Source organism: Amphiprion ocellaris, chromosome 14 (assembly GCF_022539595.1).
Source record: "Amphiprion ocellaris isolate individual 3 ecotype Okinawa chromosome 14, ASM2253959v1, whole genome shotgun sequence".
Classification (NCBI taxonomy): Eukaryota; Metazoa; Chordata; class Actinopteri; family Pomacentridae; genus Amphiprion; species Amphiprion ocellaris.
In genome coordinates this window covers 2,743,126-2,764,121 of record NC_072779.1, presented here as the reverse complement: position 1 = coordinate 2,764,121, position 20,996 = coordinate 2,743,126, and the positions used below count along the sequence as shown (strand labels likewise).

Below are 20,996 nucleotides of genomic sequence, written 5' to 3'. Positions count from 1 at the left end.
TCTTGGAATGCCTTTCTAACAAGAATTGCTCCCTTCTGTTTGGCAGGTGTAACTAAGCCAATTGGGTCATACAGTCCAGCCACTTGACTTAAGAGAGCCCTCCTAGTCAGTGGATTAGGTGTCTCAGTTCTCACCTCCTCTTTGAGAAGATTTTTTCCAATCCTCATCTTCTTCTTTCTTTTGGAAAAGTTAACTGAGGTTAACATGTAGAGCTTGTCTTCATCAATTTGGTAGCCAATGCCCAAAGCTTTGTTGTCTTCATCCCTCATTTGATTTGGAAGAATAAAGGTTCTATCTTGTTTCTTTGTTAGAGCCTCTGTCTCTATCCCTTGCCTCCCACTCTGCCCTGACCGGACCCATGGTTTGAGGAAGAAACCACCAGCCTTCAAGATCTCTTCAACATTTGCTGTGATTTTGTTGAGTTTGTTTAAGTCATTGTGGGAGGTTAAAAGGTCATCCACATAACTGTCCTCTTCAATGACTCTGCTGTTTCAACCTCCAAGTGAACAAAGTAGGGGCAGGCTGGCTGTTTCCCTCATGGCCCACCTGAGCAATGCAACCAGCCGGTCTGTCTCCTATATTGACTCTGGGTAATTGCATTATTCACATATCTTTCATCTGGGCTGGCCCTCCAGAGGAACCAGTGAAGATGCATTCCTCCGATCCTCCAGCCATAACAGAGTTTGTACATCTTTTTTGATGTCTCCTAGAGTCTGCATGCATTCCTTCTCTGAACCTCAGCAAAACAGCTCTGATAGGGTTGAGGACGTCTGGTCCCCTTCAGAAGAAGATCATTCCTTGCTCACGCCTTTGTACTTCTGGCTACTATTCCATACAATACGAACTGGTGTTGTCACTGAATGAGGGTTTGGTGCCACCAGGTGGCTTACATACCACACTGGTCCGTTCCACTGGTCCATTGACTTCGTTGGTGAGTTGTATGGCCGCACCTCGTTCCACCATTTCATGGATCTGTGTAGCATATGCAACTTTCCAGTCTGGCTCCCTGCTCAGTTGCTTTTCCATCCTTAAGAAACAAGCTTGGACTGCACCTTTGTTATTTGGAAGAGAGGCTGGATCTACTGTCCAAGGATACTTTGCATCCCAGTGTGGAGATGGTGTGTGAGCATCTCCTTTTCTGTAGGTGAGGCCTCTTTTAATGACATCAAGCTCCATCTCCTCTGCCAGGGTCATTTCTTTTCCTCCTGGTGGACAGTTTCCACATCGGCATCCTCCACATCTTGGCTCACAAGCAGCGCCGATGCTGTCCCAGTGCCACCACTCAAGGAAGTTACGGTTACTGGAAGCTGTGAATTTGGTCTGAGCCATGTCCTCCTGCTGTAGCTGGGCTATGTCAGTCGAATGAATTCTGAGTTCTTGATATTTGACAGCTGCTGTCCTCATGGAGCGAGCAAAGTGTGTCTTGGACTCATATGCTGCCACCTCCACTTCTTCAAACAAGTCGGGATGCGCTCCACCCACTGTTTTCCCCAATGGACCCTCCCACAAGACGAGGTCTCCAATGACTTTCACTCTCTGGGGAGCGAGCCTTCCCTCTCGGTGGCTAATGAGAAGTTCAACCTCTTCTGGCCTTTCCAATTCTTCAAGTTTGACTTCTGGGAAGAATTTTTCAATTGCTCAGGTTCAATTACTTGATGCACTCTGGCGATTTCATCCAAGCCGTAGCAGACCATTTCATGAGCTCTCTCTGTTCCTTTAGGAGTCTTGACTCTGACTTTGAGGAGATACCTTTGTGTGTTCACCTTCATGGTCATTCCACCAACTCCATGCACAACTAAGGTTATCTTCTCATTTCTTAACCTCAGTCTTTCAGCAGCCTTATGGGTGATGTAGTTTGTATCTGAAGCAAGGTCAATTAAAGTCCCAATTTTCTGCCCTGCATTTGCAGTGACTTGCATCAACATCATAATGACAGGAAGTTCAGCGAGCCCATTTCTCTGCAGTAGGTCAGACTGGCCTGAAGCATCGAATGTCCCCGTGGTCTTGTTGGTGTTGGTAAAAGCTTTCCTGCATCGATCTGCCATTTCTGGGGTAAGTTCAGACAAGATCTGCTTTTGTTCCTCCGTCAGTGTGCTTTCACCTTTGCTGTATTTTCCACTCCTTTCCTCTTCACCTCTTTTGACTTCTCCTTTTGGGCAGAGGAAGAAATGGTGGTCTGGGGCATCGCCTCCCCTTTTACAGTCTTTGTTTCTGCATAGGAAAGTGTCTCTGCAGTATCCATCTTCATCATGGCATCCAAGACATTTCCTGCATGCTCCCAGCTTTCTCAATACAGCTTTCTTTTCAGGTAGCTTAAGTCTTTTGAACTTTCTACAGAAGAAGATTTTGTTGTTGTGCCCACCATCACCGCAAACACCACATACCTCATCAAGTTTTTCCTTCTTTGTGGTTTTTGTTGAGGCAATCTTTCTCTCGTACTTCTTGTCAAAACGATCTGTCTTCTCCGTTTTCTCCACAGTCCTGAGCTGTTCGAGTCTCTCTAGTATTTCTTCTTGACTTTTCAGGAACTTCAAGAGCATGTCAAAGTGGTTGTCTGATGTGACGTTGTTTCTAGGTTCGACCATGAACATCAGCCAGTCTCTCTTAATAAAGTCAGGCAACTTACTTTCAATGGATTTAACTACCAGTGGGTTCTTTATGGCTCCAGAGTTTCCTAATTCTGTGAGATCTGCTAGGGCCTTCTCCACTGACTGTATGAGGTCAATGACCTTTCTTGGCTGGTTCCCCTTCACATGTGGCATCTTCTCCAGCTCTTCAAGGATTTCCACAGTGATGGTTAACTTGTTGCCATATCTGTTCTCCAGAACTCTGAACATGTCATTGGCAGTGGTATAGGTGGAAAGTCTGAGATCTTTTGAGATTTTGTCATCCACACTCTCCAAGAGTTGAATTTTCTTAACTTCAATTGAACCAGATGGCTCTCCCTGCTTTTGCAGGCTTTCCCAGTCTTTCCTCCATCTGTGATATTCTCTCTTGTTTCCATTGAAGATAGGTAGAGTGATTGGCTGGATTCTCACCATTGGTGTGGGCGTTGCCAGTTGGGGGTGGTAGTTTCACTCCTGTGAGTTTTTCATCCCTCATCCGAGCAGTGGCAAAGTCAGCTTTCCTTAATTCAAGGCTGTAATAGGATGCTCTCACATCCTTGACTCTTCCATCCAGTTCATCCTTTAATTCCGCAGGGATCCATCTCTCCCATGTTGACATTGCTGAGATGGCCTCCTTCACTCTTTTGTCCAAGAGAATGAGGTGCACTTCATAGCCCTCCAAATTGCTGCTTTCCACAGTTACACCAGCCGCTCTATCAGCGGCTTTTTCTGCTTCCAGGATTGCCACATCAAGTTCACTCTTCCCGTACCTTGACCACAGGTTTGTTTGAACAATGTCTCTTATTTCTGCTAACTTTGTTTCACCTTCTTTTACAGATCTGTCAATATCGGCCTCTTGCTGTTCATCAAGATCTGCCTCCTCATTCTCAGTCTTAATGTCAGCCTCCAGTCCAATCCGGTAATCATCATTGGCATTGAGCATCTTTCTGAAACAGTCTGAAAGTTTAGTGAATTCCTCCTTTAATTCCACTTGAAGCATGCTGCTTGCTCCTTTTGAAATGAAGTTGGCTTGTCTGGTGAAGCTGCTTTTTGCAGTGGTCCTCTCTTTTTTGAGCTCCTTGACCGACTTCCCCAGGACATCTTCCGCCATCTTGACTTCCTCTGCGTCAACAGCTTATTTCTGGTTCTGAAGCCGTTTATCCTCAGGGCCAGGCTGCTCCGCGTGGTTTACAACTGTTAAGTCCACCTCTCTTTCCCTCCAAAGGACGCGAGGACAACTCAGTTTTAAACTTCCAACACAAAACTTTATTTTCCTTCTAGTTGGTTGGTCAGAGTATTTCAATAGGTTGTAAACCTTTAAAGAAAGAAACAACATTCATAGCATCAAACACAGAACCAAAAAGTTTACATATTAGTCTCTTAATCATTTAAATCAACCAATCATACAGTGCAGTTAACATAAACTTGCACATAAAAAGCAAATAAACATTTCACCAACCATTGGCGTCTTTGGACTGAATCCATGAGTGGACTTGGCTCTTCTTTGTTCTTTCCTCGTGTCTCTCTTCTGAAGTGTGTTTGCCAGACTGGCTGAGCTTCCCCCAGTCCTTCCCAGGTGCTCTATATCAGTGATCACTGATCAGGTGTCAAGCTGTCAAGCACCAGGTGTCAGGTCCCTCCTTGCTGCTACCAGTGCATTCTGGGAAGTGTAGTTTTTTTTTTTTTTTTTTTTTTTTTTTTTTTTTTTTTTTTTTTTAAAGGTCCCATGTCCTGAGATTCAGCTCAACAAGCATAGTCACATATTACAAGAGTTAGGGGTTTTTTTTTTGTGTAAAAGATCATTTTTATATGAAAACTGTCTCCTTATTTCACTATTTCTAAATCCAGAAACAACCCCTGACCACCCAAGGGCTGCAGTCATTCTCTGAATTCCATGTTTTCTTGCCATTTTTGCTGTAATTTGCGTTTTCTCATTTCCCAGTTCTCCTCCACTTTCCAAACATGCAATTTTGGCAATTGTACCCGACCGGCCGGAGCAATTATCGCAATGCTTCAGCATGTTTATGCAGATGCACATATCTGATGAATCGCAGTCTATAATTATATATTATTATTATTATCAAGTATTTTTCTTGAAAACGGCAGAAAGAATTTTTAATGCCACTGTGAATCAAATTTAATGATTTTTAATGCCATTTAAGGCCTCAATTTTCACAAAATCAATTTAATGACTATTAATGCTTTTTAATGAATAAAATATAGCACTTTCACACAGGCGAGGTAGACTGTAGTGATTTCAGCAGAACTTTAAACTCATTCACTGTAACAAGGCCTTGAAGTTGAAGTTGAGATTGTAATTTATTCCAAGCATCAGGTGCAGAAAACCTGAAGACGTTCTTGCCCAGTTCAGATCGTACTTTGGGGACGACAAGTTGCAGAGTATTTATAGATTGGAGATTGTGACTTCCATGTTTCCTTGTTCAAAGACAAGACAAATAGGAAGGAACAATACCCAGAATGGTTCATCTGTCTCATTCTTTAAGTGGCGAGTCTCTACGTCAAAACCTCAAAATATCTCTTGCAGAAGAAAAATCACGACTGCTGTTGTTCATAGGTCTCAAAGACGGTGCACATTTTAAAGTAAGGTTGTTCTCCTGCCACATAACATATGAAATATGAAACAAAGCCATCCTCAAACTAGATTAAACATCAATTCTTAAATTAATTATCTGCAGCTTTGTGTTTATGGAGAAATGACAGGAAATGCTTCAGTCCAACAGTACAAGAACTGAAGGTTTAGCAGTTGCTCACTTGTCCTTGTCGTTGTCCTCGTGCTTGGTGAGGCTGCAGAGCTGCAGGGTGTCCAGCTGCTGGGTGACCTCCTCCGCCCAGCGACAGTTCACCAGCTCCCTCAGCTGGAGAGGAGCTCTGCAGGTAGAAGAATCCAAACACAAATCAATGCTTTAAACACAACTTACAACACAATATCAAGTAAAGGCACCCGTAGTGAAACTGGAGCAGAACAGAAACTTGTCCTTCCCGCTCATAGGACACAGTAACTGGACACACTGGTACATGACAGTTTTTATATGGTTCTGAAAGCATCCCACTGGGAAAGCGTTTCTGTTAATCTTCCGTTTTTATTGTCTGACTCAGGTCACGTTATGTTTTCATTACTTAACATCACTGTGGTGATATTGTGTCCTCAGGTTGTAAACTCAAAGCAAATTTATATCAAACAGGCTGAAATAAAGCACAGCAGAAGGATGAAACTGAGGCAAAGCCTGCTTGTGCACAGGTATTTTTTAAAACAGGGTCTTCATCAGGGAATGAGAGAATCACATATGTGGACAAATTCTAGTGCTCTATTAGCAGAAATGTAACTGTGCATGTATGTGTAAGTAAAAAAAAGTTCTGTTTTGGCCACATCCTCCACTTAAAAAAAAAATAAAAATTACTTCCTGTTAACAAAACAGGCAACAGCCCAGACTCAAAAGACAAAAGAAAAACTGCTAATGGAGTAACGCATTATCTTCAGTCTGGACTGACTTTTTCAAAAACTAAAACTGTGTTTGTGTTGACAAACGGCCAAAACACACAGAAAAAGCTAAGTTTAAAAAAACAAACAAATATATGAGTGGACACGGCCTGAATGTGTTATAATGTGTTAATATGTGAGGCAGGAACTTACCGACAGTGTGGACACTGGGCTCTCTGCTCCGTCAACCATCGCTGTCAAACAACAAATTCCAGCTCAAATACAGCATTGAAATAGAACCAGTGTAAACATGCTGCCATTGTCAAATACAAACCCATTGTTGCCCCAAACTACACATGTATTTTTCCTTTAACCCTCTCAAACTTAAGCCTACATCTGCCTGTAAACAGACGTACTCGTATGCAGCTGAAGCAGCAGAGTTTGGAGCAGTGTGGGCAGAGGCGAGCATCCCTCAGTTTCTCCATGCAGATGAAGCAGCGAAACACCTCGGCGATGCTCTGCACAGGGACAAAAAGAAAAAAATAAAGAGTTTTCCACTAAATGCAGCAGCAAAAAAAGTTGATTTAATGTCACTCAGATACGTGTTAGCAAAAACTGAAACTGGAACTACTGATTGTGCTGTTGTACATAAGTGTAGAGTGAAGAGATAAAACAGTTTGTACTGCGATAATATAGTAACTGTCAAGTATTCTGTTACTGTATGTGTGATACAAACCTCAACACTCTGTTCATCCATTTCAGCCAGTTTGAAGGTCTTGATCTCAGGGACAATTTAAACAAGTGGTCTAAAAAGAAAAGTTTCAGAAACCATCTTTAGTGATGTGGTTATTCCAGGGTTCACACAGTTTTTGACACACATCATATTTTATTTTTGTTTCGTGGCCATTGTTTTACTTAAAATTGATGTGTGCTGAAGGACAGAGCAGGACCAGGACAGTGTGTCACTGCTACTACTACTTACAGACTGCAGAAGTTGGTACAGCTATAAAATACAGTTTACCTCGCCACAAGGTGCTGCCATCAATGTTGCAATTTTTAAGTCATTTAGGACAAATTTCGTGCCATTCTGAACTAATTTTCCATAATTCTGGATAATTTTCAAGTCATTTAGGACAATTTTCTTGTCATTTTCAACAAGTTTCATGTCACTTTGGATCGTTTCTCATCATTTTGGATCATTTTTGTGTCTTTGGGATAATTTTCAAGACATTTAGCACAAATTTCATGTCATTCTGGACTAATTTTCCGTAATTATGGATCATTTTCAAGTCATTCTGGACGGGTCAATATATAATTGATGGACTTTTTGTAACATAGTTGACATTTTAGTGATATATACAGTCTTTTTTCTTTTACTAATAAGTGATTGTGTCCATAATAAACAATTATGGAATTTGTAAAGACATGATCACAATGAACATAAAAACATTAGTTTTGGGTTTTGTTTTTTTTTTAACTTCAGTTCTATATTGACCCAGTCAGTGCCAACCTGAGGCCCAGCATCAGCAGACACACAAACCACCAACCTGCCCGACAACAGTCATGACAACAGCTATCGTTAGGAAGAGCAGCTGTGTGTACTGGCAGACATGACCGGGATAAGTGAGAGAAACCCAGAGAAAAGACAGAAAACATGAAGCTGTGAGGCTAGCTAGCTGCTCCATTAGCAGAGTGGCTCACTTACCTCCGACTGTCACACCTGATAAACAGACCGCAGCTAACGGGCTACATTATATTAAACCGCTTCCACCAGTCTAGCTACCGTTAAAATGATAAAACACCGCTCGGTTCAGCTTCGACGAGGCCAGAATGAGCGCTAAGCCCCAGCAGGGATGTTAAACGGCTCCTTTCTGCCCTAAATTAAAGATGTAGCGGAGCTGTCCCCTAGCAATAACCAATCAGAGGGCTCCGTTTCCTCTTCTACTCATTTTAGGGCTTCGCGTCACTCAGAAAGCTTGAGGGGCTTCATCGCCACCTGCAGGACTGTCAATAATACTACATAGTTCAGGTTAGTTCCACATTCAGTCCAATGTGATCTCCAGTGAGTCAGACCAGTAAAATCATAGCATAATAACCTATAAATAACCACAACTCCTAATGTTTCCTTTGTTTTAGTGCAAACAGTTAACATTTACTGAATTATCTTTTTATAAAACATTATGAACAACCTGGAATTTCTTAAGAAAAATAAATAAAATTTCAACAACATTCGGCCTCAGTTTGTGATTTCCACATTACAACTTACAGATCCCAGTGTCTACAACGGAACACAACATTTAGCCATCTGGAAATGAATGACAGTATTTTATTTTATGATCAAAACAACAAAACAGAGACAAAATATTACAAAAATGAGACACAAAATGACAAAAAAATAGACAAACAATACTAGTGAGACAAAAAAAGCACAAAACAACAAAAGCAATACACAAAACAACAAATAAAGCAAAACACAAAATGACACAAATAAGACAAAAAACACAAGCGAGACAAAGAGGAAACACAAAACGACAAAAATATGAGACAAACGACCAATGTCAGACAAAAATAGACAACAAAAACAAGACAAAATATTACAAAAATAAGACACAAAATGACAAAAACAAGACACAAAACAATGAAAGCGAGAAACAAAACGACAAAAAATGAGACAAATGACACGAAACAAAAAACCTCAACCCTACAAAAAATTTGACAAAAAAGTTACATGGACAAAAAATGGACAAATGACAAAAACAAAAGAAATTACATGAATGACACAAACAAGATAAAAAAAATGACAAAAGTGAGAAACACGACAAAAAAATAGAGAAACAACGCAAGCGAGACAAAAAGGAAACACAAAGCGACAAAAACAAGAAACAAAACGACAAAAACATGAGACAAACAACAGAAGTCAGTCAAAAGACAAGACAAAATATTACAAAAATGAGACAAAGCGACAAAAAAATGGACAAACGACACAAGCGAGACAAAAAAAGAAACAAATGACAAAAATAAGACAAAAAAACACAAGCGAGACAAAAAGGACAAACCAAACGACAAAAACATGAGACACGGCAAAAGTAAAAAAAAAAAACAACAAAAACAAGACAAAATATTACAAAAATGAGACACAAAACGACAAAAGAACAATGAACAATCTAGTATTTTACTTTATGATCAAAACAACTTGTCATGGTCGAGGAATTAACTTAAATTTACAGTTTTACTCATTTATAATCTGCAGTTAATGTCTTCTCTGGAATGTTTATACTTTAAGGGCCGGACTGGACCCGCTGGAGGACCGCTTTTGGCCCACGGGCCACATGTTGGACACCCCTGGTCTACAGAATGACAGAGGAAAGCTGCAGGCACAAGTATAAAAAAAGTACATAAATATTAAAATTTACAAAAATACGTATCAAACTCAAGTTTTGATTCGTTTGAAATCTACAGTCCCTGAATGCTCAAAGGCAAACTATTCTCAGTAATCTCATTCCCAACTGAAGCACCGTCAGAATGTAGTTATGCTGATTTTCTTCTACATACAGTTGTTTTTTTACATGATTATTTTAATGTAATGCAACGTGTAATTTCCCAAGCCTATAATGACTATTTAACGTCATTATGCAGTAAAATAAACCACTTAGTAATATTCAAAACAAGTAAAAGTAGTTTTCCCAGTCAGCTACAAGATGCCAACTTTTGTTTGTGCATTGACAATAAAAACACATTAGCTTAAAATGTAAAAACGTAACAAAGACACTTTACTTTTATGCTTTAAGCACATTTTTCTGACAACATTTATAATATTTCAAAATATCTGATGAGACTTTATTTATTGTAAATTGGGGTATTGCTATTTTTGTTTTAGTTAAAGATGTTACTGCTTCTCTCATTACTGTTCTAATGTTTAAGTTGCAAGTGGATTAACTTATTTTTGTGTGTATGCATGTATTTATTGATTTATTTAGTACTGTTAACATATCACAGTTCTGAGTGAATTTTTCTTAAGATAGGCAAAGGCCACTTATTGATTACATATAGGCTGTTAAATGTTTATTAAAAACTAAAAAGCATTTTAAAAAAAAAACAACTTAGGCATTTATTGAGTCACTAAAATACTGTAGAGTACAGACCACATCAGCATGATTATAAGCATCCTCTGGTAAATGAACAACCAGATACTAATGTCTCTCACCATATGGACTTCAGGAGATGACTGGGGGATGATAAACTGTGACCTACTGGTTGGGTTCTCTCTGTTCTCATGTTTCTTACATGTTTGTCCCCTGATAGCCAGGTCCTAATGTTTTTTGAGCAACACACCATACTATGACATTTTTACAATGATGGTTCTACTATGGAACCAGTTTGACATGTTCAGGTGTTCTTTGTGTGAAAACTCAGAGATTTCAGGTATCAGAAGGTGGTTTTCAACTTTCTTTGTTAACTTTCTGCTTCAACTTTAAACTAAATTTCCTTCACTAACCCCGCCCTCTGGACTTCCAGGAAGCTGTGTTCCTATTGGCTGTCCAGGTGGCTGCTTGGTGTTATCAGGAACACCTGAGCAGCTTGGTGTTATCAGGAACACCTGAGCAGCTCAGTGTCTTCCTGCTTTATTTAGCTGCAGACAAACATTTCCTCTGCTTCTCTTCACCAGTGAACTGGGTTTGGTTCCATTGCTTTAGTTTGTTCTTTAGGCGTTGGCTTGCAGCTTCTAGCAGTAAAATCATCTTTAATGTGTTTCTTGGTGTGTTTTAGGGCTTTGTACTGGATAGTTGTCTTGGTAAATGAGGTTCTTTAGCCACAGTTAGCACATGGTGCCAATGTGTGCAGTGATTAGTGGATTTGGTGCAGCTGAGTTGTGTCTTTATCTTGGCTGTAGTGAGTCTTCAGAGGTTTTTGGTCAGACACATTCTGTATTCTTGTTTGTGAACCAGCGTTGGTTGTCCAGAAGGTAAGAGTTCCTGTCCTGATTCTCTGTTCTCAGAGGTTCTCTGGTAGGCTGCAGGAGACTTTAGTGTTTGGGTTGTGTTAGTTTGGTTTTTGTAAGGTTTCATTTGGATGACTATCTTGAGGCCCCTCCATGGGGTTTAGTGAGGTTTTCTGCAACAGTTCTACAAAGCAACCTGCAGCAGAAGAGACTTTGAGAGTTTTTAGGAAGTTCTGGAGACCAGACTTTAGAGCAGTAGAAACATTTGTCAGCAGTTTGAGCAGGAGAAGGTGATCTTCAGAGTAGAAATGAGAAGGAAACCTTCTTGACCCGTGTGGTGAGGTCCTGTACCAAGAGTTTGAGCAGGTTGTGAAGAGTCTGTAGTTCTTTGGTCTGAAAGCACAAGAAGAGTCGACTCATTAAAGGAGAAAACAGGAGATATTGTTGGTTCTTCTGTCACTCTGCAGTTTCCTTAGACTGAATATCAAGTTTATATTTTAAATGATTTACCACTACCCCAAGCAAAAAAACCAAAGCCCTAAAATACCTATTAAGGGAACTGAGACTTGTTGAAACTTGGAGGGCGTTAAAACCAAATAGTAAAGATTTTACTTTCTTATCTAATATACATGGGACCTACTCAAGGATTGATATGATATGCTTATCCAAACAAGATCTTCATAGAGTTATAGATGTGAGAATAGAACCTATAACTCTATCCGACCACGGGCCGGTTGGGATGTCACTGAATCTACATGCAGAAAGACATTTTAAATATTGGAGATTGAATGTTTCAATACTTAGCGATCCAAAAATTCACAAACAATTGAAAGAAACAATAGAGGAATATTTTCCACTTAATGATAATGGCACAGTGTCCCCTTCCACTTTGTGGGATGGAGCTAAAGCAGTGTTGAGGGGCCGATGCATTGATCTAGCAACACAGCAAAAAAAAAACGAAGGTTAGCTAAACAAACTGAGATAGAGAACAAAATTAGAAGACTTGAAAAATTACATAAAATTAACAGAGATCAAAAAGTTTATTAGATCTTGAGGAGGAGAAAAATGCCCTTGATAAATTACTTACGTATAAAGCAGAAGGAGCTATGCGCTTCATTGGGCAAAAATATTATGAGATGGGCAACCGTGCAAGCCGTCTTTTGGCTTTCCAACTTAGAAAAGCACAAGCTAGTCGGGTTGTATCTACAGCAAAACACCCCTCATCTAAAAAGGAATTTTCACACCCAAAACACATTGCAGCTACCTTTCGAGAATTTTACGAAAATCTATATACATCAGATACATCCCAAAACATAACTGATATGGAAGACATTTTTAAAATACTAAATTTAACAAAACTATCACAAACGGAGGCAGAAAACCTTACCAAACCCATCACAGAAAAAGAAATAGAAACAACTATCTGTTCATTAAAAAATAACAAAAGTCCAGGCACTGATGGATTGAGTGGTGAGCTATATAAAACATTTACAAAAGAACTTACCCCCTAAATTGTGCAAAGTTTTCAATTACGCTGTGAATGCTAATGACCCACCAAAAAGCTGGTCAGAGGCGATAATAACAGTAATACACAAGGAGGGAAAAGATAAAAAGGAATGTGCATCTTATCGACCAATCAGCCTGCTTGGAACAGATGTGAAAATCCTTGGCTCTATATTGGCAAATAGGATGCAAACTTATATAGGAAAACTAATTAAACCAGACCAAACTGGGTTTATTGCAGGGCGACAAGGCTCTAACAATATAAGAAGAGCTTTAAATGTTCAATCTATAGCAAAAAATTCTGTCCACCCGTTAATGCTTCTTGCGCTGGACGCCGAGAAGGCATTTGATCGGGTGGACTGGATATACCTCAATTACACCTTAGAGAAATTTGGGTTTAGCCCCACTTTCATTAGTTGGATTAGTACTCTAAACAAAAATCCAGTATCAAGAATTCGAGTTAATGGCTACTGTTCAGAATTTTTTCAAATAAAGAGAGGGGTACGCCAGGGTAGCCCCGTAGCCCCTATTCTCTTTGCCCTCTGTATTGAACCCTTAGCAGAGTGGATTAGGACAAATAAACAGGTGGAGGGAATACTAGACCAAAGCGGTTCAGAACATAAAATATGCTCGTTCGCTGATGATATACTCCTATATATAAAAAAACCCTCTACTCTCTATTCCTCCTCTTATGCAATGTCTAAGTAGATTTGGTGACATCTCTGGGTACAAAATAAATGAAGCAAAGTCTGAAGCAATGATGATCAATGGGTCATGGCCAAGCCAGCTGAACGATAGAGTAAAATTTAAATGGTCAAAACTTGGCTTTAGATATCTTGGTGTGATTTTAACTGAAAATTCATCTATGTTATATAAACAAAATTATGACAAGCTCCTTACTCAGGTCAAGAATGATTTACAACGGTGGAAAATACTTCCTTTGTCTCTAACTGGCAGGATCGAAACTATAAGAATGAATGTGCTGCCACGATTTCTTTTTCTTTTTAGCTCTCTTCCAGTCCCAGTGCCTAATAGCACTTTTAAATTCATAGAAAAACTCATATCAGAATTTATTTGGCAAAACAAACGACCCCGGGTTAGACTTAAAATCCTGAACTCTCATAAAGGGAATGGGGGCTTGGCTCTCCCACATCTTAAGAGCTACTATTGGGCAGCACAGCTTAAAGCCTTGACCACATGGATTAGAATGGACACGGATACAAAGTGGTTTCAGCTGGAGCAAAGCTCAGTGTTAGATAGACCAATATCAGCTCTAATCTTTATGGATACTAAACAACGGCAAAAATTAAAAATTCAAAACGAGTGGATTAAGTTTACACTAAGTGTTTGGGAAGAAGCCAGAAAACGACTTAAATTCATTGTCACGAGCATCTAAAATAACAACCATTACTGATTTTCTACCTGCAAGGATGGATAAAGCCTATGATAGATGGGCAAATAATGGCCTAATAACAATAAATCAGTTGTTTAGTGGAACCAATATTAAATCCTTCTCTCAGATTCAAATTGAATTTAATCTTCCTAGTGGTGATTTATTCAGATTTTTCCAAATTAGACATTATCTAGAAAAGCATAAAGATCTTGAAAAAGTTAGAGAGCAACCAATAGAATTCGAACAGTACTGGATAGATCTGGTGGAAAACACAAAAGTCTTAAAAAAAAGTCTCCTCTCTATACAAAATTATTCGCATCGAACAGGATGAAAATACATTTGATGTGAAAAATAAATGGGAATTGGAGCTTAATACAATGATCAAGGACTCTGATTGGGAACATTCATGGGTGGAGTGGCACAAATGTCTAAACAGTCCAAATTGGAAAGAATTCAGTTGGAAATTAAGACTGAGATATTTTAGAACACCAATTATTACAGCCAGCTTTGATTAAAAACATTAGCGCCCGCTGTTGGCGAAACTGTGGACATTTGGGTGACTTTGCACACATTTTCTGGGAATGCCCAAAAGTTAAAGAGTATTGGGAAGAAGTGAATAAAGAAATTAAAAAGATGTTGAATGTACCATTTGCATTTAAGATCCATCAAGTCATATTAGGCGACATACCCGATGTTTGGGAAAATGATAAAATGTATATGCTAAATGTCTTGGTGCTTGTTGCTCAAAAAGTAATTACAGCTAATTGGCTTAAACCCAACTCACCTACATTGAAACAATGGATGCTAAGACTGAGATCTCTGAACTATATGGAGGAAATTACTGCTGTTCTACGACTGAGGAAGGACAATTATTTGAAAAGATGGTCATCTGTAATTGCATACCTAGACAAGAATTAATGGTTTTTAATGGTAGAAATTTATTGATGGTACAGCTAGATGGCAAGTTTGGGGTCGGAGAACATTTCAGATCAGGCTATTGCAGATGTATTAAAGATGTTTCCTGAATAATGTGATAGTATAACATACGTTCTATGTCATCAATATTTGTTACATGTGTATGACTATGTCAAGGAGTGTTCAATAAAAGTTAAAAAAAATAAATAAATAAATGATTTACCATGTGAGCCCAAGAAGACTTCAATAAACTCCATCCATCCCCTGGACACATTTTTTTTATTACCATGTTAAATTTTTTTTTTTTTTTTTTTATGTTTTTGAGTTTTAATCATAGTTTTAGCATAGTTTTTTTTGTCTTTGCTTGTTTAGTTTTGTCATCTGTGTAAAAGGTGCTAAACAAATAAAGTTGAATTGATAAAGTGAATAATTGACCAACTCATCATTGTGACAACAGCAGTATTTTCATTGTGATTTAAGGGTTTATTTCATTTTTAAGTTGGGGGTTAAAAATCTTGACAGAAAAAGAAGATTAAAAAATTAAACTACATTTAAAAAAGCAATTAAATCAAAGGAAAAAAAACATTTAATACAATAAAACTTTTTAAAAGAAAATGAAACATTAAATACAATTAAATTATATGAAACAGACAAAATATTGAATTAGATAATTCAACAAGATACAATACATGTCATTATGAAATTAAACAAAATTTTTAAAATACAAATATTCAAAATTACAGATAAAATATTTCCCATAATTAAACATTTAAAAAATACAATTAAACAAGAAGAATATTAAACATTTAAAAAAATGCAAAACATTCAATTAGATTATTAAACCTTTAAAAAGACAAAACATTTAATTAAAAAATTAAATGTTTAATTAGAAAATTACATCTTAAAGACAATTAAACTTCAAATAGGAATTAAACAGAAAATACAACGAAGCATTTAAAAAGAAAATTAAACATTAAAAGGTGGTAAAACATTTAAAAAGAAAAACCTTAAAGATTAAATCGAAACATTTAATATTGGGAAAGAAAAAAAAACTCAAACAAGCCGATAAAACATTTGAAAAAACAATTAAACATTAAAGAAACAAAACATATGGAAATCAAATCAGACATTAGAAAAGAATAAAAGGTGAGAAAAGGGCAAAACTAAATGTTTAAGAAGAATCAAACTAAAGACAAAACCTTTGAAAAGACACCAGTTAGACTTTAGAAGATCAAATTAAACAGAAGAGACAATAAAACGATCAAAAAGAGCAAAAACAGATAAAGTCTTAAATTGTTTTCTAGTCTGAAATGAAAACATCAAGTTGTTTCTTCAAACATTTCCTCTTTCTATGTTCTTGGTTTGATTGTGGACAGATTTACTAAGAACTCATTTCAGAAAGCTGCTTCCAGATAAAGTCTACTAGTAGTTGAAGGCATCGATCAAACTGTTACCTTCTGATCTCCACAAACTTTACTGTTCAGTGAAGAGAATCAAAGTTTGTTGAGGATTTCTAAAAAACCCACAGGTGAAGGTCTGAGAAGAACTCAGATGGATGGTCTAAATGTGAAATCAAGACTCATGGTCACAAGTTTTAAGGCTTCTGTTAACCATAAAGTTCAAACTAACAGAGAAGTACTGAGAAACTTTTAAAACTTCAGTCCTCAGAGTGTCTGAAGGTTCAAACTAACAGAGAAGTACTGAGAAACTTTTAAGATTTCAGTCCTCAGACTGTTTAAAGGTTCAAACAAACAGAGAACTACTGTGGAACTTAGAAAATTTCAGCCCTCAGACTGTCTGAAGGTTCAAACTAACAGAGAACTACTCAGGAACTTAGAAGATATCAGTCCTTGGACTGTCTGAAAGTTAAATCTAACAGAGATCTACTGTGGAACTTAGAAAATTTCAGCCCTCAGACTGTGTGAAAGCTCAGGTCCTGAGGACTCGGGAGGTGTGGAGGCTTTGGAAAGTCTTGGAACTGAGGGTTCCACCCTCCAGCACAAAGGCTGAAGTCCAACCTCCCGAGAAAAACGGTCGAGTCAAGGCTCGAGTAAAAAAAAAACTCGAAAACGACAAAAAATAGATGATAAATGCGCAAAAAAAAGAAGAATTAGTATCTGAGTGAGTAGCTCAGGGGGATAAGAAGAGGACTACCAACTGGAAGGTCGCAGGTTCGAGACCCGCCACTGGCCCTTTTCTTTCTTTGTCTTTGTCAGGATTTTCAAAAACTTTAAGAAGTGTCTGGTCTTGAACCAGCGACCTGCAGCTCCATAGGCAAATCCTTAACTCACTGAGCTACAGATCAGATAAAAAGAAATAAATTCGTCGTCCCTTTGGCATCGTAGTTCCTGAAGTGACCACATGGGTGGAGTCAAGGCGGAGTCTGGGTGGAGTCAGGGCGGAGAGTAGGCGGGGAGGTGGGTAGCGGCCTCCCCCCTCTACTCCCCCACCTCCCCCCACCACCCACCACACCTTCCCCCGCCCCACGAGTTCTTCGAGTCTCCACGAGTTCTTCGAGTCTCCACGGGTTTCCCGAGTTTCTGGAGTTTCCACCAGGTCGGAGGCAGAACAAGTTGTCATGAAGAGGTGGTGAAGTCAGTCAGGATGGACTGACTTTTTACAGGGACTAGAAGGAAGACCACTAGAAGAGCAGGTCTTTAACCACCATCCATAAAATCCATGGAGTCGCTCCAGAGAAATGAAAGAAGGTCAACTTTTATCAACCTCCATCCAGATGTTCAACTTGATATCTTTACTTTGAGATTTTTAGCACCACAAACCTTTAGTATCACACTTTATTATCATTTATTAGGACTTTAATGGAATCCACCAGCAGATTTACTTTTTGTTGACAAACTTTATTCTTGTCATCGTGGGACTGCAGTATTTAAAACTGTTCCTTCTATTTGACCTCATGTTTATTAGTTTTAGTGGAGAAAGTTATTTTAGTTGTCGATTAGTCTCTTAAAAACCAAGTAATAAATTGGATTAGTCAAGCGGTTTAAATTTCTTACTTTGTCATATTTTAAATATGACAAAAAATATAAAATAAAGTGTCTTGAGATAATTTGACCTGTAATTGGCGTTATATAAATAAAATTGAATGCAAATTGTATGTATCTTGTAATGTTGGAGTAATTCAGCCATATATGTTGGAAAACACATTTTCTTTGTCCATTAATCTGTTGATTTTCTCCAGTAATTCATTTCTTCTTTTGGTTTATAAAATGTCAAACCCAAATATATTCAGTTTACAGTCATAAAAACCAAAAAGATTTACATTCATGATGCAGGAATCAGGCAGTTTTTCACTTTTTATCTTAGTTTAGTCAGAAAGACAGTTGATAATGTGTGAATTGTTGCAGCTTGTGAGCCGTAAAAGGTTTTAATCTTTGGGGCCGAGTGTCAGAAAACATTTAGAAACCAACATCAACAAAACACTCAACAAAGATTTGAACATCATTAAAGGGAAATCCAACTTTTGCATGACAATGTCTAATTAAAGGACATTTATTTCCAACGTAAATGTGTGATATTCATCCTCTGGAGCTTTCTCTTCACATCGTCTTCCACCTGGACTGGTTTGGTCTGGAGCATGTGCAACAAACATTTGAAAAACTGCACTTTAACATCAATGAATGACACTGAAGTTTAATCTCTACATAAATGAGACTGAGTCTGGATGTGCTGCTCTGTCATTAACTCCTAAGTTTAGGGAAAGTTCAAACAAAAGAGGACAGTTCAGATCAGACTTGAGAACGAGCTTATTTTGAACAAACATCTCAGACTTTCTGAGCTTCAGCACCTCTAGCAAGATATTTTAACAACAAGCAACTCAAGAGATCCAGAAGTTGGAGAGAGTTAGCTTTAGCTGAGCCAAAGAACATGTGGGATGCTAACCTAGCAAACATTTCAGACTTTTCTCTGTGAATTCTGAGAAATAATTTCCTATTTAATGACAGAGCTACACATCTTAACTCAGTCCTCATTAAAACAGACTCTAATTCAGCGTCATCCAATCCATATTAAAGTGCAGTTACCCAAAATGTTTGTTGCATGAGCTCCAACAAAACCTGTCCAGGTAGAAGGCCACTTTGACAAACAGGAAGTGGAAGATTCACAGCAAATTTATAGAAGGGGGAACCGGACTGTACTAAGTGTGGTCGAGTATAGAGGGGTGTTTTGTGGGTTTTTAAGGCTGATAATGATTATTAGTGAGACATTTGGAGGTAGATATTCATTTGCAGTAAATGAAAGTATTTTAAAATCTTGAGTTAAACTTAGAAGAACACAAACTCTAACAGAAAACTTTGTTGATACGTCTTTGTTTTGTTTACAGATGTTAAGTTAAGGAGGTTTTATTCATGAATGTATAACCAATCAAATCACTCCAGAAGACAGAGCGACCACAGTTAGATAAAGGTTCAGAGCCAAGTAAGCACCCATTTTTTAAATTTATTTATTACCGTAAATCAGTAAAAAATAAAATACTGATAATCAGTAAATCAGTCAGCCCACAATTACTACAATTCTACAATGTATGTCTCTTTCCTTTGACTTGTTATTTGTACAATATATGATGTATATGATGGTGTTTTTTCATACCAAAGGCTATACTACGATGTTTTCTAAGAGACATACGATGCTACTCTGGTTGTTCTGGCTCTGGGCTGCTGCACTCCTCCTCTGTTGTTTTCTGGATTGTACTCAGCTGCATGTCTTCGTCCATCCGGCCTCCGTTGACTCGTCCTGCCTGCCGTCTCTGGAGCTGAAGCTGGATTGGAACAGACCAAAGTACAGTCCAATCACGATGTCAGCTGCCTCTCAAAAGGCTCCTTCATCTGGCAGGTGGCGCCACTTCTTCTGAGGGGAAGCTGAGCTGGTCCAGCAGAACTTTGGAGATGAGTTCCAGTGGTTGGTGGATGTGTGGGGAGATAGAGAGAGATCTTTGAATTGTTCACAAAGGAAAACAGGGAACCCATTGGTAGTTTTAGTTTAGGATGCTACTGCGGTGTGTTTTTGGGTTTTAAGAGGTGAACAGGAAGAGTTTTTTTTTCGTATTGATTATCTTTTAATTTGTTCCTGGTTGGAATGCCCATCAATGTCAACATGAAGTTCACTTTTAGTTCTGTTGATTTATTTTTATTTTATTAACACCCATTTGTTTTTAACCCCCTCACATGTTGTGTTGTTGTAAACTTACTCTTTCAAATAAATTCTCATCTAACCCTCTGGAAACCAGCGTTTGGACTGTTTTTGTGTTGCTCCTCACCTACTGACAGCTGTGGACTAAAGGCTATACTGTGACGTTTTTAGAGCGACATGCTATACTATGATGTTTGTTGGGCGACATGCTATACTATAGGCTATTTTAATTGACATATTACTGTGACGTTTTTGTTTTTTTTGTTTTTTAGCAACATATAAGAATTCGAACAGTTTTAAAAGTTACTATACTTTTACTTGTGCAATGAAATTATTATTCTATGGCATTTTTTAGATGACATATTATACTCTGATATTTTCTTGAATTACATACTATTTTGACAATATACTGCACTATGACATTTTTTGAACCACATATCATACATGACAATTTTAGGCAACATCCTATCATTTTGCGCTTTTTGAACCACATAATAATCTATGTTTTGTTTTTTTTTCTTGCCAACATGCTGTACTATGAACTACAGGACATACTATGTTATTCTTGAGTAAAGCATACTATACTTTGACATTTTCTGAACTCCATCCTATACTATGGCGTTATACACAGAGTGCTTTGGTTACATGTTGATTTATAATCTAGATTTTTTTGTTTTGTTTTTTGACAGGATTACCACAGACCTGAACATGAACACCGTTGACACCCACCTCAGGGAGACGCTGTCTAAGATCTCAAGGCTGCTTGGTCGTGGTCTTTCTGGCACGTACTCTTCCAAGATGAGCCGGGAAGTTTAACACTGATGGAATGACACCAGGTCTAAGCCGACAAACTTCCAATTCCTCCTCAACCCGTAGTCTCTGGGAAACCTACATGGAGTAAGAAAAGTAGACAGAGAAGTAATTAAGTCTGGACACAACATATTAAAAAGAAATCATGCTAATAAATTAAGTACAAAGAACTGAATTCGCCAATATACTGGAGACCAGAGCTATTTAATTTGATAAGTATAACCTTGTTTAGTAACATTTCAATTA

General features: G+C 38.2%; 2 protein-coding genes across 2 annotated transcripts in view; both read right to left on the bottom strand.

Annotated features, from left to right (window-relative positions):
- trim37 (tripartite motif containing 37) overlaps window positions 1-7,957 on the bottom strand; it is a 44,137-nt gene extending 36,180 nt beyond the window's left edge. The window contains exons 1-5 of the mRNA XM_023270310.3: window positions 7,751-7,957; window positions 6,782-6,851; window positions 6,462-6,563; window positions 6,259-6,299; window positions 5,379-5,495 (exon numbers count right to left, since the gene is read on the bottom strand). Of these exons, the coding sequence (XP_023126078.1) occupies window positions 5,379-5,495; window positions 6,259-6,299; window positions 6,462-6,563; window positions 6,782-6,802 (281 nt within the window). The 5' untranslated portion in view covers window positions 6,803-6,851; window positions 7,751-7,957. The remainder of the gene's footprint in view (window positions 1-5,378; window positions 5,496-6,258; window positions 6,300-6,461; window positions 6,564-6,781; window positions 6,852-7,750) is intronic.
- Window positions 927-4,319, bottom strand: LOC129350524 (uncharacterized). The gene is made up of 2 exons (XM_055017337.1): window positions 4,066-4,319; window positions 927-3,921 (listed from the first exon to the last, which is right to left on the bottom strand). The coding sequence occupies exon 2, from the start codon at window positions 3,039-3,041 to the stop codon at window positions 1,530-1,532; it is 1,512 nt and encodes a 503-aa protein (XP_054873312.1). The 5' UTR covers window positions 3,042-3,921; window positions 4,066-4,319; the 3' UTR covers window positions 927-1,529.
- Window positions 7,958-20,996: the final 13,039 nt, after the last annotated feature.

Excerpts from the sequence above, each read along its gene's own strand:
- LOC129350524 (XM_055017337.1), bottom strand. The coding sequence starts at position 3,041 with ATGGTGAGAATCCAGCCAATCACTCTACCTATCTTCAATGGAAACAAG.